Source organism: Harmonia axyridis, chromosome 3 (assembly GCF_914767665.1).
Source record: "Harmonia axyridis chromosome 3, icHarAxyr1.1, whole genome shotgun sequence".
NCBI classification, from domain to species: Eukaryota; Metazoa; Arthropoda; class Insecta; order Coleoptera; family Coccinellidae; genus Harmonia; species Harmonia axyridis.
The window spans coordinates 55,785,207-55,810,180 of NC_059503.1; the positions used below are offsets into that span (position 1 = coordinate 55,785,207).

Consider the following 24,974-nt stretch of genomic DNA (forward strand, 5'->3'; position numbering starts at 1 on the left):
AGACAGTATAAAAGCACTTTGCATGAAATTTGCAAGAAAAATCGGTTTATCATTGTATGAGAGTTAGTTTGAGAATTGGATCAATCAGGGAACTAAATCTAAATCAGATCTAATAATTTTGATATTTTAATTCAGATTTTGGAAATGATGTACAAGAGGTCCAAATGCAGTTACAAATAGTGGAATATTTTTCTATTAAAGACAAGATATTGTGTAACAAAAGTGGAAAAAATTAAAAATATAAAAAATTTTAAAGAAAATATTAGATGAATACTTTCAGTAATAATATCATGGAGGAAAACTTGTACGAAAATTTCCAATTACAAACTATGCCGAGAACGAGACTACAGTTACGGTAGCCGGCAAAAAAGGAAACGATTTGTAATTTAATTCAGATACAGTAAGAAAACGTTGTTCCGATAAAAAAAAATTGCAGAAGAAAACCGCAAGGCACAAACAGGCCACCGATATCGTTGATTTATAGTGTTGAAAGTCAGGAATGGCGAAACGTCCCAGGCTCGGCTGTTTCGACATAGGCGATTTACATAATAAAGTAATAGGAATTACTTAATTTGAATAAATTTCGAATTGTCGCCGTTCGAAAAGAGTATTCGTTATTGTCAACTCCAGTCACCTGCGTTTCGGTTGTCCTAGGTCAATTTTCATCGCGAAGAAGCACATTGAATCATTTTTTTTTCAAATTTCATCATTAACAGACTTCTAGAGTCAACACATAAATCTGTAGAAGAACGTGAATACGTCTGTGCGGGGGTGACCATATTCCTTCGAAAACCGTACGCTAGATGGCGCATTCGGTTACAATAATACCTACCCCGATCTTAAGAATCTTAAGATGTTTAAGAAAGAAACTACTGGCACTGTTGACAAAACACATAGTAATACCAGGATGAAAAAAAAACACTTTTATGATATGACATAAGGTTGAATGCATATTTGTTTAATCCTCAACATTTATTATACCGAGTGTTCCAAATTCCAGTCGAATTTTTCATTAAGGTGTCGAGTGACAAACAATTTTGAGGGTTTTCCAATTCCAATTAAAAGTAAAAATGATAAAATAAAGGATTTTCCAATAAGAGGTCTCATTTTAAATAGCCTGCTATCTGGGCTATGGATTCACGGCTTGGCTTGATTTGCGAGTTGCTTGGTTTGAGCTTGACTTGATTTCAAGTCAAGCTCAAGTCAAGTAGTAGTTTTTCAATCTCAAGTCAAGTATTAAGTACTTGAATCATATCAAGCTACTTAATTTTTAGCAGTTTCATTGTGTAGTGTCACATCAATAAAAAAATTATGAAATGAGAGGAAACCTTGCAAAAAAGACTTTTATCTATTATACTTATTGTATGAAAGAACTGAAAATATCAAGTTTTTTTTAATAGAAACATAAATTGAATCTCTATAAATCATTAGAAAATAAAAAATAATAAAAGAATAAAGTTTCTTAATATTGAGATACCTCCAGGATTTGATTTCATAATTTTCCATCCAGGATCTAAGACACATGAGGCATCTTATAGATTTGTATCTTAACCTATTGTCTTCCAACAGGAGCAGGAGATGCTGGCGTTGATAAAAAATCCTTGGCCATTTTGGCCAAGTTTGGAATAGATATTTCTAAAACCACCAAAATCTACCAATAGATTCCATAGAAATGTGAGAAAACTACTGATAAAGTCACACTGGCAAATGCTTCAGTCTCTCGATGCTCGAGGAATCCCCTTATTTAGTCTAAGCGCGCACGAGATTGCAGAAATATATGCCGTGCGACGCGTGTATATCAAGCTCAAGTAATATCAAGTAGCTTGATATCAAGTCAAGTAATAAATGTCTAAAATCAAGTCAAGTCAAGCTCAATTATGTAATTTTTCACGAGCTTGATTTTCAAGTCGAGTAGTTGGTTAAAATGTCAAGCTACTTGGCTTGATGAATCCCTAATTGTCGTACTAAGGGCACAGAAAATCCAAGAATGATTGTTGAAAAGCCTGTTTCTTTTTTTTTTTTTCAATTCGATCGTTCAGTTATTTTGCAGATTATTGAGACAAACATTTCACATCGGTGAATTTCCCAAAAATTTCGTTGTGTTGCTGTTCCTCAAAAAGACTTAGTATTTATGAACAGCGTTAATGGAATTTGATTTCGGATCACTTTGAGATCGATTTCGGATCAAAATTAAAAAATTACCTCCTGCCCTTCACATTGGGACGTTTGAACGACCCCGCCATAAGATGTCGCTGCAGGTCTATTATAATCCGATCGACTCCTCCCAATCGATCATATCAAGTTTTCCATTATGAAAGATTCGTTCCGCGAACCTCAGAATGAGAAAACGAAACCACAAAGAACTGTTGGTTTTGTAGCGGGCACCCAAGACACGTAATGATACCATTCATCTAGGTAGAATTATACTCGGAGAGAGATAATCGAGTCTCTGGCTGGAGGTGATGCAGCGTAAAGTTGTCTACGACGGCGGTCGGCCTTCGACATTCATTGATCGGAACACAGCCATGGTCATGTTCAATGTTTCGTATTTACCACAACTCCTTCCTGGACTGGCCGGCTTCGAAAAATTCGTAATCGACTCTGATGACGGGCGAATTACGAAACCCGACGGTGCAGGACGGGCTTAACGGAGGACAAGGGATTAGGGGTTCATCAAGCTAAGTAGCTTGACACTTCAACCGACTATACTTGACTTGAAAATGAAGCTCGTGAAAAATTACATACTTGAGCTTGACTTGACTTGATTTTAGATATTTATTGCTTGACTTGATATCAAGCTACTTGATATTTTGAGCTTGATATGCACGCGTCGCACGGCATATATTTCTGAAATCTCGTGTGCGCTTAGACTAAAGCGTTGAGCGTTGAGAGATTGAAGCATTCGCCAGTGTGACTTGAATAGTAGTTTTCTCACATTTCTATGAAATCTATTGGTAGATTTTGGTAGTTTCAGAAATAGCTTTCCAAACTTGGTCAAAATGGCCAAGGATTTTTTATCAACGCCAGCATCTTCTCCTGTTGTGAGACAATTTTCCAGAGTTGCTCTTACTGTAACAAAAACCCGCAATAGGTTAGGCGACAAATCTATACGATGCCTTATGTGTCTTAGATCCTGGATGGAAAATTATGAAATCAAACAAAGCCTCGAGGTTTCTCAATATTGAGAAACTTTATTTTTTATTTTGTTATGATTTATAGTGATTAAATTCATGTTTCTATTTCAAGTACTTGATAAATAAATACTTGACTTGGCTTGAGATTGAAAAAATATATATTCGTTTCTGTTTCAATTCCAAATCGAAACCACTTATTGGAAAACTCTTATATTCCTCAACATGAACATATTATCATCATGATGAGATAGTCAAAACAATGACCTTTTGAATAAAACTAATGTTAAACATGAAGCGAAAAGCTCTGTCGTGAAATCAAAGGCTTTTTTGTGGGCTCTTGTTTATTCATGAGCAAATTGCATCCTAGATTATTCTCTATAATAAAAATAGAAAACTGCAAAATCTCAACTCCATCGGATTGTAGTCTCGGAAATATTGGGTATTTCTTTTCTACTATTCTTCTTGATTTTTTCTGTGATCCTGACGATGTGATCCGTTTGAAATTTTGCACAAAGCTTGAAATTGGTTTTTCATACCAAAACGACCAAAATCTCCACTCCTTCGTTTTTGTGGTCACGGAAATATTGGATATTTGGTTCGATATTTTTCTTGAGAGGAAACACCATGTGGCTGTTCAGTTCAAAACTAAATTAGAGATATTTCTCCTTACAAATCAAACATTTTTATAGGATTTTCACATAATTTCCTCAAACAATAATCTACATTGTAAAAAGTTGATATTTTTAATTTGCGAATGAAGAAAAAATTTGGTAACTTTTCGCGTTTCAGAAAAGAATGTACAAAGCATTAATATATTTCGAAAATATTTGTGAAAAAAATCATTACATAAGAGGTAAAACAGTATTTTGTGAAAAAAATACCATCGTACAGTGCTGCCCTCTACTTATTTACTCCGAAAAGAGAAAAATGGTAAGGTGGGTAGAGTACCTTCGTATATCGTACAAAGTTTGGTCATAGCAGGAGCGTCAGAGGGGAAATGAATGGTTACCAAAGCCACGTTGTGGTAATCCCTCTTAAATTCTATGTTTTCAATTGTGCACTAATGGTGAAATTTCGCAAGAATTTCGAACTGTAATTCTTGATGCAAATGCAAATATTCATCTCGATCGAATCTGCAGATTTTGTATATCAACAAACCTAACCGATGTATTTGAGATCCGGAACCTACCCTGAAAATTTCAAGAATTGAATTTGAGGTCGAACAGGCTAAATTCTCGGTAGATTCGAATAACACAGTGACGAAATTATAGAGCGATCGGGGAACGAGCGCTCAAAATGCGCGTCAAAGGTAATAGTGTGATAACTCTTCAACGTTAAATATGGCATGACTAACAATCCGGCATTTTGAACGTACATGTAACGACGTTTTAATTATGATTAGAGGGATTGAGAATTGATGCTGTTTGAACAGGAAAATTGTCCGGAATAACTCTCTTAGTGGAGTCGGTGGCACTTCCACACCGCCATCTGAATAACGGCTCGAAAAATTTGGATTTTTCTTGGTTGAAACAACTAATAAAGGGTTTTGAATTTATGGGGTTGAGGTTTTATGTTAGAAAAATTACACCTTTCAATTTAATCATCTGTAGGCCACCGAGATCCTGGGATTTAATGTCAATCGAGTATTTTTTGTGAGGCTATGTAGGATTATGTCTAGTGAAGTATTACCTTAATAAAATGCATTATTAGCGTTTTAAGATTAAGATATATCGCCTTAATTTACGATATTAGTAAACCCTTAGTAATACACAATACTTTCTTAACACTATGTTAAGTATATTGTTATGTATACACTGTGTCCGTAAAGTATGGAACAAATACATTTTTAGCTAAACAGACCATTTTAAGAAATAATCCTGAAACACGTAGATTTTTTATTTCAATTTACCGTAATCTAAAATAATAATCTAATATGCAGGGTGAATTACTTTCGAGTAATGATAACCCCATTTTGTCTCAATTTTCCGATTACTATAGCTGAGCTAATTCCAAAAAAGTATCACATGTTGATTCCAATTGGTACAGGGTGGACAAAAATACAATGGTTTTGTGTGTGCTCATAAAGTAACGCGTAACATCCTTTATTAGTTGAATTAACAATATTATCAAAAATAATTATTGTCTAGCGGCAATTGGTTTGAATGTAACACCCTATAGTTTGTTTCACTTTTAGATTAATAAAAATGTATAAAAATAATAAATAATTTCTTTCATATTCTGTCTGGTAGACTACAAGTACCAAACATCTTTGGAAGCAGCTCATTTTTATTCATCTGAAAATGTAACAAACTACAGGGTATTACATTCAAACCAATTGCCGCTAGACAAAAAGTATTTTTGATAATATTGTTAATTCAACTAATAAAGAATGTTACGCGTTACTTTATGAGCACACACAAAACTATTGTATTTTTGCCCACCCTGTACCAATTGGAATCAACATGTGATACATTTTTGGAATCAGCTGAGCTAGAGTAATCCGAAAATTGAGACAAAATGGGGGTGTTCCATTGAAAGAAAATGACGGTAACGTCATTACTCGAAAGTAATGCACCCCGTATATTAGATCATTACTTAAAAATACGGCAAATTAAAATAAAAAATTGACTTGTTTCAGGATTATTTCTTAAAATGGTCTGTTTAGCTAAAAATGAATTTGTTCCATACTTTACACACAGTGTATGTTAAGTATATGTTATGTATATATTTGAATGTAAAGTGAAAATAAAGTTCTAGGATCTCCAAAGACCCATTTTGTGCTTTTGTGTTTTATATAATTTTCGGTATATCAACACTCAATTCAAAAGCGAGTTGAATGATTACAATCTGAGAATCATTCACAAGAATGTTTAGAGTGTTGAATATCATTATTATTACAAATTTCACGCGAATATAAATCATAACTGTTACTAAAAAAGAGATAAGTAATGTGCGAAAATGTGCATCATCAATTGATGTACGCATTATAAAATTGATGTCAGTACCCATCAAGAAATACGAAATTTGTAAAAAAGAGCTACCGTGGGTTAACCAACTATGTGAAAATGAATAATTGTTATGGAAATATGGTTTCATCAACATTAGCATACTTGGCATGACGATGATAATGTTGAGAAAATCATTTCAAAAAGAGAAACATCCTTATGTATTTGACGCCGTATGTATTTGCATATCAATTGTAGGCGGTGAGATATACATAGGTACAAGGGTGGATGGAAAAGTTTTATTGACAAAATTGACATTTTGGCAACATTGAATAATTTGAAATTATATTATTTGAGACAATGAAGAGCAGATATTAATTGAAAATATTTTTCCGGAAAGCACGAGTTTGAGATTACTAGAGGAATTCAACAAGTCAATTTATCGAAGACACATTACAATAAACATTAACATAGGATATCGAAAATGAATGTGGTAAAATCATCAAATCAACTTAACTGATAAAAGCAAACAACGATAAAAAAAAATTGATTGAATAATATTGTTACACGAAGTAGACAGTAGCAATTAAATGTCTATGAATAATGTAGAGAAAGAGAATCTTCCCAATACAGGAAGTTAATTAAACGTACGTCGATTCTCTGCAGTCTCGTAAAAATTTGAAAAAATACTGTTGCGACAAAATGGGAATATATACATTTGTCGAATCTTCATTAACTGTCGATGTCTGAATGCTAGTTGTGCAGAAATTATCAAATAAAATCTGAATAAACATTATCAATTAATGAATTAATTGAAAAAACGTGTATCGATTAAACTTTACACGGTTCAAAATGACAATTAAAATTACACGTTCTATACAGGAATGAAGAATGGCATTAAAACCATGTAAATTATGAGATATCCGCAAAATACTTTTTCGCATCTTCCAGCAGATGTCTCGCCAATAAAAAAACAATTGGACACCTGCAATTTATTCCCTTTGAATTCGCGCCATTGGAAGAAGAATTGGTCGGGCGGAATGAATGTGGATATAAACATTTTTTTAGGATATTCGGAGCTATATACCCTTCTATATATTATAGGTATCGTTCACCGCTAAATAATTCGATGTATGAAAAAGAATATGCTACACCTTCATAATTTTTCTTGTTGTTGTTTTTAATTTGAATATTCTGTTTGTCAATAACCATTTCCATAACAAATCAGCAATATATCCGGAAAATGTCGTTCATACAAAAAGTTATTTTCCTGATGAAATAAGCTTTCCAAACATTAATAAGATATACATATATCTACATTATTGTGGCCTTTGTGAACAGCAGTGGATAAAACTAATATGTCAAGCCTTTACGATTCATTGATTTAAATCTTTCGCTAGAATAGCAGAAGGATATTCTTCCATGAGATCAAAATTCAGAAACTTCACACTTTTGGCTCGTTTTTGAATGGACATGTGTTAGAATGAGCTTTTTGCACGAGAATTAAAGATTAATTTATCTAAATCACTGAATTTTCATTGAAATTAATGGAATATTTCCATGAATATCGTTTAGTAATTTTTGCATTGACAAATATTGTATGGCAATTTAAAAGCTGAATTTATAGTCAATAAATAAATCCATGGCAGGAGAGTTCCGAGTACCAAAATATAATAATGAAATATAACCTTGAAATATGTGTGAAACTGAGATATTCTCGCACGATTTATTTCTAAAATGATAGGATTTGCCACAGAATTAAAGAGAGCTATTTGGTTGTTTTTAAATTCAAATAATTGGAGGCGGATACATATTTTGGAAGTATCATCTTCATAAATATATTTAAAAGTGAGAGAATGATGAAAAAAATTGATAAAATAAGAAAAATAAGGAAAATGCACTGGTTCTCGACCAGTTAACAGAAACATCGTTTTCGAGCACGATTTTTTCACACATAAACTTATCAAATTTTAATGGTGTTGGTGTTCATCGATTCTTTGGCGAGTTTTAAATGATTTGTCATCTAATTTTAAGCGTTCTTTCCGCATTTAACCTTTGAAATGTGGAAACTTATAGAAAATCTCAATAACCTCGGTTCTCGACCACGCCGCAGAGTTCTCGACCATTTTTGTGTTAGTTTTCGACCACTAATAATAGTGGCCGCTCCACTTAAAAATTTTATAAAAAACTTTAGAGCGAGATGAGTGATTAGTTCTTAGTTTCGTACCGTACCATCGACATCACTACCTATCACTCAGATGGGTTTCAGATGAGGTAATCAAGTAAGAAACACTCGGAACGTAAAAAAAAATTATTTTGCAAAAGTTTCCACTTTCTATAAATATTTCAAAATAACAACTCATACAACATTATTTGGTTATTTTGCTCTTAATATCTATTTAGAAACTAATGAGTAAATAAAATATAAAACACCGACCACCAGTGGTCGAGAATTAAGTACAATCAAATTGGTTCTCGACCGCGAATAAATAAAGGGTAGAAATAAGTGTTTCAACGTTAATTCGGTGGTCGCAAACTAATATTCACAAAGTAGATATATAAATGAATCAAGGTATCGAAAAAAAACGAAAATGATCCAACAGAAATATATCAGTTGAAATGAACAATTATTGAAGTAACATATTGGTTCTCGACCACTTTGGTCGAGAAATAAAAGATACAAATTTTCCAATACCAGTTCGCGACCGCCGAATATTAAACAAAAAAATATACATTTATTTGCTTTTTGATTGAAATACACTCGAAAATATATCTTATAGTTGATATGGAACAAAATATACACACATAATTCATTTAAAATAAGAAATAATTACTATTTTCTGGTCATATATCACAAAGCACTTTTCTAAGAGAGGACGAGAAAGAACTCTTTCCTATGATAGACGATTATAAACTAATTTTTAGCGCGAAAACTTTGACCTATACCACTACTATGCAAACTATCTTGGAAGGGTAGAATGGTCGAGAACACGTACCGCGAAAATATTTTGCACTACATGATATATTTTTATTATTATTTCATCTCAAATCATGGAATGGTCGAGAACCAGTGCCGGTCGGCTAACCAGTGCATTTACCCTATTGTCATTTTTAAAAATGTCCCTGCAAATCGAATATACAATGAACTCCGCAGAAATTTACGAAAGAAACACTTTATTTCAAAAGCTATTTCATATTGATAAAAACGATAAAGCACAGTTTGTGTTCTTTTTGAGTAATTTGAATCCCTCATTAGAAGAAAAAACATTAAGAACACATAAAATTTCGAAACGTAAAATTCGGCAACAATATTTCTTAACAAAAATATTCGTTAGTCCGCTGTTGACGCCCAGAACTAAAAGATATCTGCATGAAATTTTTAAGGTTTAAAATTACGAAATCAATTTGTAAAGGTTCAGACAATTTATTGCTGAGATGTTCAATTTTTTCCATCAGAAAGTTTCAGTTCTCGTTTCAGTCTATTTTGAAGCAATGATTTAAAAAACAATAGGAATTGATTCCTCGCTAATCACCTGGTGAAACACAATTTCAATACTAATAAAAGAAATAATTCACTTGACTATACACATAGCTAAGAGTTTTTTTTTTGTATTTATGTTATTGATATTAAAAAACAATATTCAAATTTTGGCACAAATTTTTCTGGGTTCGGTTCTCGTTGTGTAATACATATTTACGTTATTTTTCACGAGATATTCCACAGAAGAAATAAAAATTATATTTGCAATAGTTATACGACTCTCGATGTTGACAATAAAGGTTTTCTATGGATCTCTGAAGAATAAACGGCCATAAATTCCGAGCTCCCTTCATTCAACAAGTAATCATTTCACCCAGAAGCGGCAGCGTGAACCGGCCCTCACGCATCAACATAATAATTAAGAATGCCATGAAACCTGTTCCATCTAACCCCCTTTTCGACAGACGACGATCTCCACAACCCGGCGTCGTCTACGTCTCTGAAATAATGAAACAACAACACAGAAAAATTCGGGAAAAACCCCCAATTCAATTTCACCGCGGATAAACAGACGCAGAGGAAACGGAATGATTAAAAATAAATACCTTTTCCTCGTGAAAATTCTCTCCCACCGAGATGGGGGTGGGAGGGGTGGTAGGCGTCGTCCCCCTGTCCTCCTCCAACCTCCCCTCCTGCGTCCTTGACCCTTCGATCCTCAGGTTCTCCAGGTGATTCTTGTACTCCCTGAACTTCATCTCGTTCATGTCCTGACCTAGCCTCATGTCGTTGTTGTCCATCCTGATCCTCTCTTGCAGCCTGTCGTTCTGATAGGGCAGCCGGTTGTCGTTGTTGGGATGGCCGTAGTTTCTTTCGTTGCTCATTTGTTTTTCCATCAGGGTCCTCTCGTTGCCCAGGTTGAGGTTTTTGTCCTGGAGGGCCCTGTCCATGTGTTGGGTTAAAGAGCGTTCGAGGCTAAGTCTCTCCATGCTCAAGCTGTGGTCCATGGTTCGTTGGTCGTGGAGATTCCTCTCGTTTAGTAGCCTTTCTAGGCTACGTTCCTGTTGCATCCTTTCCTGGAGGTATCTGTCGCCGTTGAGGCTCAAGTTTAACTCTAAATTCCTGTCTAGGTTCAGTTGGTTGGTCCTATCGTAATTCCTTAAATCTTGGTGCAGGTTCAGCCTGAGATCCACATTCCTATCGCCCAGCCTATCGCCGAGCGATCTGAGGGTGTCTATGGATTTTTGTAGATGCGAATAATTCGTATTATTATCTAATAGCATCGAAGCCGGAGGGTGGAAGTCCAAACCACCTCCGCTCCTGTAGTCTAATCTGCTCTCCATATCGTATAAAAATTTTAAAATCTCCTAGTGTATAATTGACATAGAAACGTTCAATAACAACAACATTCAAAAATTCTGGCTAAACTCTAAGATATATCCTTTTTGTTTTATAATAAAAAACACACAATCGAGACGGAAAAATTGAATGGTAGAACCGGATCGCACAGGTCCGAAAAATCACATTTACTTATCACATAAAATTACCAGTCGTTATTATTTAATTAGTCACAGTTCGAAACAGTTTCGTGTAGCACCGCCGAAAACGCAAAAAAAAGTGAACGTAAACAAAACGTCAAAATGCCGTGTGTGGACGGAGCCAGACAGGACGAGCGGTGTGCTTCTCGCTAGGTGGCAAAAACTAGACTACTAAATCGAGATTAGAAAAACTAAGCGCTCATTCTCCTCAGTCCGCAGCATCCAGTGTGCTTTGAAAAGCCCGGAGAGGGGAAGGGTGGTTGAATCGTCTCTCGCCGAGTGGTGGGGGGCTCGAGGAGCGTTACGTAACGCGCCGTGATACGAAACAACCGAATGGGCCCGCTTCGCGATCTGCGCTGCGACTGACTAGACGGCTGAACTCGGCCGTCTAGAATCTAGATACGTCTGACGACGCTCTCGACGAGCGTCGTTCCACGGCACGGCCGACCGCAACTTTCTGCTGCTGGGAGGGAAACGTACGAGTTTCGTCTGCTTTAACATTTTCGGGTAGCACCGTTTTTTTATTTTTTTTTTGTTAGAACCTGCTGGGTTACCACGCGACACCTTGTCCGCCGTCTTTTTTTCTACATCTTTTTTTCTCGTCGGAACGGGTATGAGGTTCGGGCACCTGAAGATTTGATAATCGAATGGGATCTAATTTCGATGCTAATTCATCATTAAAGTCGGAGAAATATTTTAATGATGTAATTATGGCGTAGAGTTTCGAGTTTCAATGTCGAATGTTCGCGAAAATCTTGATTTAACATAGCGAAGGTTAAAATATCGCAGATTCGAATATTTTAAACATTTTTAATGTGTCTTTTATCTTTACGGTAAGGGGGCGTGCAAAAAATGCTGCGATGACGTTAATACATCTAGCGAAATTTTACAGTGAATTTATTTTAATCTCATTAAAATTTATTTTTTTAAATTCCATTCATTCACGGTTTATAGTTTAAGTAGATCTTCTGCATCATATTGATTCTAATTTCGCTATCTCACATTTTTTGAAAATAAAAAAAATTTCCTCTTAAACTTTACAACATAAATATCTGAACTTGTATTGTTGCGATTATACTGCAGATGATATTTCTTATAAGAAAATTATACATATTTAAGAGTAACGGTTATGAATATTCGATTTAAACTTTTTTTTAAATTGAGATGAATAATCTGGAAAATGAAGAAAATAATATAAAATTTGTGAAATGAGAAAATTGAATTATTGGTCATACATATTTTGTAATAATGCAATTCGATATGATTTAATTCAATTGATTAAATTCATCAAGAAGAAGATTAAATTTGATAAATTTATCTATCATATTAAGATATAGGTTTCCTCCATGTGTATTGTAGTTTTAATGAAAATCCATTTATTTTTCTTTACGAAACTAATTTGAGTTTAACGGTTATAAATATTAGAAAGAAACATTTTTCAATTTAGTTGAATAATTTTGAAAATGAATTGAATAAAAATAATAAATAAAATAATTTGTGAAATAAGAAAATTGATTTATTGGTAATATATTGACGAATAAATAATTCAAATTGATTTAATTCAGTTTAATTTGGGAAACTAATCTATCATATTGCGATATAGGTTTCCTTCATGTGTATTACAATTCAAATGAAAATCCAATTATTGTTCTTCAAAACATTAATTTGAATTAAGGCCTATGAATATTCGAATTAATCTTTTTTTTCAATCATGTTGAATAATCTTGAAAATGAATTAAATAATATAACATTTGTGAAAAAAACAAATCGAATTATTAGCATCTAATATTTTGATGAATGAACAATTTAATTCAATTTGATATTTCAATTCCATTCATATGTACTACAATACTACTACATAAAATGAAAATCCAATTAGTTTTGCTTACAAAATTAACTTAAAAGAATGTTCACCAATAATAAAAAAAAATGTGAGTATGAAAAATAAGGTAACCAGTGAAAATATCTGTGTAGCTTATGAATTCAATCAGAAAATGAATAATTGAAGAATAAATTTTTTTTAATTCGATGGAAAGAAGGCGGAATTGATCAAAGGTTGTCCTAAAAATTTACCTTATAAATCTTATTGGACCTCGGTTCTTGAAAGTATTATATAAGCTTATATTTAACAGTAAATTTGAGTTTTCTGGCTGCTACAAGTTGAGCAATAGTCGGCACTTTTAAAAGGGGTATAAACAACCCCAATCGAACATTATAGCCCTTTCTCCAACAAAAACAAACCGTTATCTCTCTGGACCTGCTCGAAAATTATCAACGTGACCCAACAAAAGCTGCAATAAAACAAGTGTAACAAGACGAAAGAGGTAACGCGGTTTTTGCCGTTCTAGACCATTTTTTGCCCACCCTGCAGGCCCAGAAAGATCGGTAGCAGCTTTTGAAAGATAGTTTTTATTATTATTGGACCATGCCGAAAAGTACCGTTGGGGAGAAGGTATTGTGTCGCTTCGTTTTCGTTTTCTACGGAAAAAGGGTTGAAATTTTTTCTTCCTACATTGCCAGTGACGGCGGCGGTAATTGGATTTTTTAGAAGGAAATATTTGGATGGATTACGTGACCGATTGCAAGATGCTTTTTTGGGGGTTGATAATTTTTCGGGACACTGAAAATATTTTTGCGTTATCATTTGTGATTTTCGAATAACAATTTTGATATTGATAAATTAAAAATGGAGGGATGAAAATTCTTAATTGCGTCATATTAGCAAATTTCGAATCCTTATTCTTAACAGTACAAATCTAAGGATTCATAAGACAAATTTGCGAAACATCTTTCATACGTTTTTCATTTATCTACGATTCCAGAATATTGACATCATCTGGTACCTATTCATAACATAATTCAATAATTACGATTCAAAGTGAATAGAACACTTTCTTTCAGATATATAGCTCGAAAAAAAAGTTTCAAGTTGAGTTCAATTCAATACAAAAAACAAATGATAAAAAATAGTATCTATAAAAAATATTTGATATTATGACTTTATTTTTTGATACCTGTCGACTTGATATTAGCTATAATATGACTCTATTCGGTACCAGCCTCAATTTTAACACAAATAATATCTCAGAGAAATTAAATTTTGGTGGAAGAAAAGAAAATTTTAGAACTATTTTAGACTATTTGAACTAATGTTTAAATGAGACGTTTATTGCAATCAAATTTGAAAAAACCAAAATATCTAAGGGTGGATTTTGTAATTCATAAAATATGAAGTAAAAAACTGCCAAAGAAGGACAATTATTTAGGGTTAGCTGAATGCCAAATTTAATTTGTCTAATTCAGTCGACGATTTTGAATAATCGATTACAGATGATATTCAATTAAAAAAAAAATTCCCAACCTCAGAAGGCAGTACCTTGATGGAAAATATGATAAGAGAAATAATTATATGATGAAAGTGCCTTGATTTTTTCAGAATTAAGAAGAAAAAGCATAAAGCTCATTTTTGTTTATATGCAGGGTGAGTCAAAAATGTATACCGAGCGTTCTGAATGTGATAGAACATTGAAAATTAAGTATAGTTTGATGAATAAACTTATGGCCCAAAATGTATATTGGGAGAGATATATCCATCCAAAAATGATAAAATTTCTCCGCATAACATCTAAACGGTGAATGCCAACAAATTGAAATTTCGTGCATAAATGTATAATGTTAAAATACATTTCATTATTACACTTCCACATTTCTGATATTGTATAAAGGGTGTTTTTAAAGGGGGAGTCTTGATTTTTTTGGGACAACTTTTTTCGTTGTATTCGTTTTGGTGAAACATTAGAAGCACCCGATGGAGCGAAGAAAATTACATGAAAAAGGTACTCTTATCCATATACAAAAAATTGAAATTCATTCATCGATAACCATAGAAGTTGTTCCAAAAAAAACATTACCCACCCTCTAAAAACACCTTTCATAACAATATCAGAAATGTAATAAGAAAATGTATTTTAATGACATATATTTATGCAGGAAATTTAAATCTGGTGACATTCACCGTTTAAAAGTTATGCGGAGAATTTTTTTAAATTTTATTAACTTGAAATTTGGTGTGATATGTCTTCCTTAATATGCATTTTGGGCGATAAGTTTATGCATCAAACTAAACTGATTGTTAAATGTACTATCGCAATTGATACTCTAAATATAAGTACACCCAAAATCTCACCCCAAATGGTTCTGTTGCCACGAAAATTTTAAGTAGTTCTTTTCGGCATTCTATAAATTTTTCTTGAAATAAACTGCACGCCACTGTCTCAGGGTGTTCATAATTTAGTCGTAAACAACCCTTCACTTACTTTATTGATGAAGCAATCTCCACATTCACCCATTTTCAATGCCCCCTAGGACCCCATTGTAAAAAAACTTCCGTGTTGCAATCGCAAGACTTAAAGGGTAAATATTTTCCAAATATTGGGCAATTTCGTGCCGTCATGGGTCGTTTTATCGATTTACGACCAGCGCTCATGTCCCATCAGTAAGGCCCAAATATGTCAGAGCGTTCCTTCCACAAACTCCGTCGCCGCATTTTTTTTTTAACCTAGTCTACTCAGTTCACGGGAACTAGCGTGGAGACTGTTGTTCATATTTTCGGTACGTATTGGGCCCACTGGGGGCACGAGCTTAAGGGACGAGGCACGATTTATGCCCCCCTAGAGGGTCGATGAGCCCATTTCTGGGGACCTATAATTTCAGATGTTGGTTATCATGATATCTGGTAGTTGGAGTATCGATTTCTACCGTGGATTGAAAAGGGTTTTCCCAAATGTGGAATTGCGACCTAAGGACACACCAGACTTCAGACAAGGGGCTATGAATTTACGTTGATTTGTTTCCTTTTCTTATCTATTCGCCCAGAAAATAGCAGCATCCTTTTTATTTATATTATTTTTTCTGAACGTAATTTTTTCCTATTCAAGTTTTCCATGAAAATAGAAATCGCTTATAATGATAATTCTTCGAAGGAAATTACGAATTGTATCGTTAATTTAAAATTTCACGATAATCAATTGGATTCTAAAGTTTTTGAGCCCCCTCCTGCTTAGTAACAGCCCCCTTAAGATGGCCTCGAAAAGAAGTTTTTAATTTGTGACAAATTCATAATTGTTGTTTTTTGTTACATTTATTTTATATTTGTTCTAGTTCTCAATAAAAATATCGTTTTGACATCCTCCAATTGGAAAAATTTAAGGTAGAAAATAATTCCAGCCTCCACAACTCAGGCATTTCATCTGTTGATAATTTCTTTTTCTCAAAAACCGTGAATTTTAGCAAAAAATTACAAGAGACCTAATTTGTTAAGTATTGATCAGTCTAACCGAAATTAATTATCTTATTGTAGAATATGAATAAAGAAAAGTTATTGCAAAACAAAATTGAGGGGTGGCTTTTTCAACCCCTTGGAATCAAGACGAATACCACCAATTTTTGTGAATTTTTTGATTCTTAAGAAAAAAAATTAAAAACTACTCTTTTCGGGTGCCATCTTCAGAGGGCTGTAACTAAGCAGGGGGGGCTCAAAAAAAAAGTTTATATGAAAGACCCACACTATTTTTTTGGAAAGGAAACACCACCTGGCAACTATTCATATCCACCCAGTATATTCGCTCAAAAGGAGCAGCAACTTCCTCATTAATAGTATTTTTTCTGTCCATAATTATTCTTATTCAAGATTTCCATGAAAATAGGACGAATTGTATCATTAACTTATGATTTTACGATAATACAAATAATACAGTATTTATATATTCCAATGAAAATGAAAAATTTGATTTGCGTAAGCGAGATTTGACTTTGAGTTGACAAATAATTCTTTAAAACACAAATTTCATTAAATGATTTCTACACAAAGTCAACATTATCAACAAAAGAGTAACAAAAAAAAAATATTATACAACCAGAAAGAAAATATTTCCTTTGCTCACTCCATTCTCTTTTGCTGGTGGATGTGTCAATATGCTTTTCTTCCTTCGTTCCTAAAAAATCAGCCCTACACAGCAAGTTATTTTCGGTTTTGTTATGGTTGTAATGCTATTATTTCCTGAAAAGACCTAATTTAAGAATGCGTAGCACACCGTATTATGAAAAAAAAGCTATAGAATTTCCAACTATACTACCCATATTTCTCAAAATTTCATCAAAATCGAATGAGAAGGATGTGAAATATTCCGGTATTTCACGTTTGTACATTAGTGAGGCGTACATTCCATAGAGCTGAAATCAATACGAAATTATTCACTATTGGACCCAAATATCCATACCATTTTTTGTCAATATCGAACGAGCTGGAGTATTCATTAAAATCGGTTGAAGTATTAGCTGTACCAAGAATGTGCGGAATACAGACTGACAGAAAGCCAAACACGAAAGCAAAGTTGTTTAGCGTGGTCTGATATGCATTTTACGAGTGGAATTTTGAAAAAAATCATCACAAAAGTGATGAACATAACTACCTTGGGTAGACTCTGAAAATAACAGATATAGTATTGAAGGTCATACAAGAACGAAGTGAACCTGTTAATAGATATTTTCGAGTTATTATCCCATCATTTCGCGTTTCGCAGAAATCAAATTTTGAGCAGTTATCATCGTTCATCATAAATGCAAATCGATATTATGAGAGTTATTAATTCTATTTGCTATTTCTCCATTGAACTCCTGAAAGTTGTGAAATATTGCCAATATAATATTTATCGTTAATAGATTTATATATTCACTCAATAAATCAAAACATAAGATAATGATTAACATAAATTTATTGGTCAATGTAACTTATCTTTTGGTTTTTATGCGATTCAGTAGATAAGTTCTTTCTGCAACGTGAATCATTTCGAACATCCTGTTGATCTAGAAATTAAACCATCAAAATCTGAGTTTTTTCCCATTGGCTTGACCTGTTTTTTATTTTATTTACTTATTTTTTTACGAAATTATCCAATATTTACAATCGTATTTTCTGTTGATTTTTATTATTTATTCAGAATGTTTTATCGATGTCTTTCGGTATGATAATGAAAGTGAAGAACATTATCACTGAACTCAATTTTGCTACCTGAAAAAAAATCTTCACAGAGCTCTAGTTGGAAAAATCTGATGCATATTTTCGTTTAATAAATTGTCGCTTCTTATCGCCACATAAAACGAACAAAGAACCAAGTGACCCCCAGTCTGAATCCACCTATCTTGACTCACATCCTTCTTTTTCTCAAAGACTATCGCATGTTTAGAAGTTATTATGGACATTTATGCGTTATAAAAGCTGGCTTTTCTTTTACCGTTCTTATTTCGGAACGCTAATTGCGATATTCCGATACCGACTTTAATGCAGGCGAGAGAGAAGAGCAAAAAAAAAATGATCTTAGAAATTTGATGTGAGGCACGCCAAACTACTATTATAAACCTATCTCGAATGCCGGCTATTCTCCTATTATTTATTTATGCTCACAGTAGGTATTGTTGACATTCAGCTGATCCTATATTCCACATATTATTATAATAGGTCAAATCTGAAAAAAAAAACTTGAAATATGAGTTTTTGATAGTTAAGAATGATATGTATGTAAATGCTTCGTAATAATTATTAATATATCTAAATTCAGAAATAATAAAAAATTAAGCAATTTCCGCTGAAGAGGACAATGATTGCAATTCACATAGATAATACCATTTGGATGTTTATTTATAACTGTTGTTTTACGTCATACGTTACAGCTCGATTAATTGGTCGTATGTTTCTAATGTTTTTTTTTCCTTATTCAAATTGAATATTCGTTCAACGTTCTTACGTAGAACGAATATTAATTTTCAATGTTGCATCCTTGTAACATTGAAAATAAAATCAGATGTTAGATTATGATTTGCAAATTTCATGTAGGATATTCATAAAAAACCTTCATTCAGCAAATTATATTTCAGTTTAATAGCCTTCTTGAAGCAAGTCAGATATTCACAATAGGTATACAACTTTTTCGCGAGAAATTTTTTGAAAGAACTGGTTGAACACAATTTAATTCAATGGATTTTTTCGGTTGTATTTTTTCCTACAATAACGTACCGTTCGCCACTGTACAGGGTGGTGTCCTTAGTTCGATGCTCACTGAATGAATCTCGAGAACTTAGAGAGCTAGAGAAAAAATCTTCAAGGACTCCCGATCTCTGTTTTCGAAATAATAAAATATCAGAAAGCAGGGTATCTTGATACGTTCTCGAATTACAGGGCGTTTCTGAAAAATGTCTGTTTCAAATATGTTTTTCGCTATATCTTGGTTTCTGTTCGAGATATTTGGAAAATGCTAAAACGCAGATTTGTCGAAAAGAATCCCATTAACAATTTTTCATTAATTTCGAGATTTAATTCATTTTGTGTCTATTGTATTCAAGTCATATATAAGTTGTCCCATTTGAAAACACACCAACTCTCTTCCATATCTCTAAAACGGTAATTGATTTCTATGATCTGTTATGTGTATCATATGAACCATAAAAATTACGGAAAAAGTTTTGGAATTTTTCGAATATCTCAAACAGAAACGCCAAGATTTAATGAAATATTTTGAAACAGTCATTTTTCAAATGCCCTATAACTCGAGATATAATCTGCTCATTAGAAAAAAAAAGAGATCGGAGCTCCTTGAAGTTTTTCTCTAATTCTTTAGTTTTCAATATTTTTTCAGTGAGCATCGAATTTGGGACACCCCCTATAATGTGTTTTCTGAATAAGATATAGTCTAGTGTAACGGCATTTTCTTCTTCAAGGGTATAAAGATATTATATGACATGATTGTTTCAGCTAATTTTTACATCTAAATATTCACTTAGTATGTAAATAAATGATTGGTTTCAAAGAAATAGTATTTTTATCGCTATTTGGAAATCTTCATGTCCGATCAAAGTTATCAACATATAATGAATCATCAAATTACCGTCTGTAGAAAGTCATTCGTTTAGGTTAAAGTCTGATATAAAACCTATAATTTTCCTTGTTTTTCAACTCTCTCAGGTTGTAGGAAAAATTTCCACTTAAGGTGAGATCACTGCTTTAAACTAATGATTATTGGGGATTTTTAAATTCACACTTTTCTTTATTTTCAGGGATTAAGTGACTCGAATCGTTCGTGAAAAGGTGATAATTATAAAGCATTTGTATTTTTCAAAAGACTTAATCCGTAAATACGGAAGTCTTAAGCCGCATATCCCGAAAAAACGTAAACAATCAAACGGGATTACGTATTTTTTTCACAAACCACGCGTTTATAACCTCACAATTAGCAGGTATTCAAACATAAATCCAATCGTTCAAAAGAACCCGGACGTCGTCCACGTTCCACAATGGGACATTCTAGCACGAGTCCGTCGAAAAAACAACTGAAAAACGGTCACAAAAAATACGTTGAGATATCCCCTGTCGAAAATAACGGCAAACCTGAGAAATCCCCCAAGTTATGAATAAATACGTCAAAGGAGAAAAAAGTCCCTTTTTTGACCCCTGGTCATTGAAGGTTAGGATGTGACGGAAGCCCGGAACGTTCGAACGGGCGTAAAATACATCCTAAGCGATTGTCCCCTAAGTTTTTTCGGATTCAAATCGAACCTATTCAAAAATCTGACCATAGAGGTGGGGGACCAGCGCGGTACTCGACTGAACGTGAAGGTACCGGGCCGAAGAACCATCTGGTCCTCCGCGCTCGGATAGGGGAAGACGTAACTAGTTGAGATTGCGGTTGAATCGCATAGAATCTGGCCGGTATACGCATGGCCCATCGGGGAAATCTAATGTTGGTACGGAGATGCGTAGAAAATGATTTGCATTCGCTCGTGAGAAAAAAGCAGGCTGTGTACCATCGAGATCGTCGACTGTTTAATATGCACCTAGACGTAGAGGAGATCGTTAGGGATATGCAAAACACAAAATTCGGGAGATTAGTCTAATCAGTCATAAGCATTGGCAACGTCACGGCATGGGAACGCAGCGATTTCAATAAAAAAACGATTAGGAAGGTTTGCACGGGCATCGGCGTTTTTTGCGACGTTCTATTTGTCATTTATTTTAGGAAATAATGTGACGTGTACAAATTCGTCTTGTCGAGTTGAAAAAAAAAAATGGAGCATTTGTTGAGCGATGTAATATGACAGGTACGGAATTGAAGTTGCGTATATCAAAAGGTCGTTTGGATCCTGGCGACAATGAGAGAAAGAATGAAGAATGTAAGGATAACGGGTGATGGTGATGTGGAAGGGTGGTAATTTGGCTTTATCCATCATTTTTCTTGTGTTGAATCTTGTGGGATGGCAGAGCGGCTTAGAAATCTCTGTTAACAACCTCATTCCGAAGGTGAATCACGTCAATGCATAAGATACAGGATTGGCGATTAGAATTTAATCGAAATCGAAGTTAGTGCTACTCTATCATATGATCATAATCCCTGTAATTTTCGAATTTTGAGAAGGGAATGGTTTGAAACGATAAGGTTCGAGATTGTGTAAAGGGTTTTTCACTTTGAATAGCCCGCTATCTGGACGGCTGTCAATTTTGAAGACGTCATCTTTTCACATTTGATAAGTAAATACTACAGCATTACTAAAAATGCAATGATACAAGTTTCAACGACGCACTGAAATTGTTAAAATTCACTACAAAAATGGTTAAAATTTTGCAGTCATGGTTTGGAAAACTAAAGCACTTTTGGGTCTTCGTGAAGCACCTTCTTTATTTTTAACGCTTCGTGCTACACAAGCAACGAAAGAGACGAATTTGAAAGAAGAGTTTTCTGAACGTGTTATTCTTCCAAGACGTGATCACAATTGGCCACCAAGATCTTGTCATTCAACACCCTCTGACCTTTTCTTTGAGACCATGTTAAAGATAGGGTCAATGCTCCACAATGGACGGAGTCGAAATTCTGCCTGTCGATATGAAATAACACTTTCAAGTTTTAAGTGAAATTTTAAGCTAATTCCATCATTAAAATTGAAGAAAATCGAAGAAAAAAATACCCAGTATTTTCCTTATAACCCGATCGGGTCAAGATTTAAGATTAAGATTAAGATAAGTAGAATAATCATTTTAAGTTTCGTGCGAAATGGCAACATCAGAATCGTAGAAAATTCGAATACAATATCGTGAAAAAACCCTAATATTTCAGTGACAAAAATCCACTGATGGTCGATGGAATACTTCAAGAAATGGAGATTCAAAGTGAACACATCGAAAACAGTTGCAATCTACTTCGGAGGAACAACAGTAAAGAAAGAGAAAGCAGGAAACGTTAAAATAGAAAACCAGACGATAGAATGGAAAAAGGAGCAAAATATCTGGGAGTAATACTGGATGAAAGAATGAATTTCAACAAACAGATTGAAGAAAACAGAAAAAAGACAAGGCAATTGCACGGCAGATTGTACCCATTGCTCAACCCTAGAAGTAAACTTTCTTTAGAAAACAAGCTGAAGATAATAAAAATAGCGCTAATACCAAGCATTACGTATGCAGGAGTTACCTGGTACAATACGAAGGACAATAATAATGATCAGTTACAAAGTACACTAAATTCAGTAATAAGAACAGCGGTTGGCGCCCCATGGTATATAACTAACCAACAAATCAGAGAAGAACTAAAAATTTAAACTATTGAAGAAATGGTCAATAAACAAAGAAAATATAGAATAGAGACGCTGAAAGAGCACGAGAAAGATAATACAAATTAAAGTAAGAAAGACCGATAAAAGGAAATACCTCTTTCAAAGAACTAAATACAAGAAAAAAGTGACATGAAGTAGGGAGGTAAGCCTCTCGATCAGACAACAGTAGAAAATAGGAGAAATGAAATAAGAGGCGAAGGGAATGTAAATTCCGGACCTTAAACAAAAAGAAGATCTGACTCTATAGAAAATTCAAGACTCGGAATGAAATTCTAGGTGATTCAAGCTTTTTGCAAAATTTTAGGTTGATCACATAACCAGAAACCTAGAATATTGGAAGAGATATAGGTGAGATATCGGTGACAACAGATGCGATTAAGATGAGATATTGCATGTTCAGCTATTTATAATAATTATTTACACTTTCATACAAAAGTTCATATTGATAGCATCACCTGAGCCATAAAACAACCATAAAAAATTCGAACAGAATAAAAAAATAATATTTATTTCAGTGACAACAGATCCCACTGAGTTGAGATTTTTCAAGCAGAATATATGCATATAAAATAACAACTTCAAGCTGATCGGGTCGTCCTACTCATAGAAAATACAGGCAGAATATCGAAATAAAAATGTGAAAAGCGCTGACGTGAACTTAATAGCATCCTTGTATGTATGTAGTTCTATATGTGGTCCCCAAGGGCGAGTGAATAAACGAGCAATCTAAATCACCTCTGTGATCCGCTAATTTAATTCTTTCATTTTTTGAAAGGTTTTTAGTTTAGTCACACTCACAAGCTGAAATTCCATTAGTTTTTCCACGATGAGAGTGAATGAAATATTAAGGATTCATTAAGTCCAGTAGCTTGACATTTTAACCAACTACTTGACTTGAAAATCAAGCTCGTGAAAAATTACATACTTGAGCTTGACTTGACTTGATTTTAGATATTTATTGATTGACTTGATATCAAGCTACTTGAAATTACTTGAGCTTGATATGCACGCGTCGCACGGCATATATTTCTGCAATCTCGTGCGCCTTTAGACTAAATAAGTTAATTCCTCGAGCGCCGAGAGACTGAAGTATTCGCCAGTGTGACTTTATTAATAGTTTTCTCAAATTTCTATGAAATCTATTGGAAGACTGTTAGTTTCAGAAATATCTTTCCAAACTTGGCCAAAATGGCCAAGGATTTTTATCAACGCCAGCATCATCAGCTGCTGCTGAAAGACAATTTTCCAGAGCTGCACTTACAGTTACAAAAACTCGCAATAGGTTAGGCGACAAATCTATAAGATGCTGCATGTCTTAGATCCCTGGATGGAAAATTATGGAATCAAACAAAGCCTGGAGGTTTCTCAATATTAAGAAACTTCATTTTTTTCATTATTTTATATTTTGTTATGATTTATAGTGATTTAATTTATGTTTCTATTTCAAAAAAGTTGATATTTACGGTTCCATTATGCAATAAGTTTAATAAATAAAAGTGTTTTTGCAAGGTTCCTTCTCATTTCATCATTTTTTTATGGATGTGACACTACACAATAAAACCGCTAAAAATCGAGTAACTTGATATGATTCAAGAACTTGATAAATAAATACTTGACTTGAGATTGAAAAACTACTACTTGACTCGAAATCAAGTTAAGATCAAGCCAAGCCGTGAATCCCTATGAAATATACGTATATTCGGAATGAATTTAAATTCATAGAGGTCAAAGAATTTTTGACAGGTTGATAGGCGTTCTATAATATATTACCAATGACCACAGGATATCCGGAAATATCTGAGAAGTAACCCTGGGCCGAGCAGCTCGCGAATAGATAGGTGTTCCTCATGGATTCGCACGTTTCTCTGTGAATTTCTAGCTGCAACCGACTACTATGATGAACTCTGACCCGTTCTTTTACTCCCCTTATCGCCACCCCATTGTTGTCGCATTCCCCTACATTCGAAAGGACTCCGAATCAACCGGCAACCGCTGAGATATTCATTTTCAGAACAAGTCCAACGCTTCGAGCGACACCGATTACATTATAATTTTATAATTCCACCACACCTTGATTAACCTTGGCAATTACAGGAATCTCGATCTCTGATCGAATGTGTACGTATATGTATATATATACAGGCGGATTTGACCTTGGAAATTGTGTTCACTTTGGTTGAATGACATTTCAAGAGTGAATTCGATCAGTTCGATCAACGGGTAT

General features: G+C 33.9%; 1 protein-coding gene across 3 annotated transcripts in view; it reads right to left on the minus strand.

Annotated features, from left to right (window-relative positions):
* LOC123677201 (zinc finger protein rotund-like) overlaps positions 1-24,974 on the minus strand; it is a 295,742-nt gene that overhangs the window by 23,583 nt on the left and 247,185 nt on the right. Inside the window, exon 1 of one of the 3 annotated variants that reach the window (XM_045613770.1) lies at positions 10,166-11,429. The exons of the other annotated variants lie outside the window; for them this stretch is intronic. Coding sequence (XP_045469726.1) covers positions 10,166-10,900 — 735 coding nt within the window. The 5' untranslated portion in view covers positions 10,901-11,429. Of the gene's footprint in view, positions 1-10,165; positions 11,430-24,974 lie in introns of those variants that run through there. 3 annotated transcript variants of the gene reach the window in all.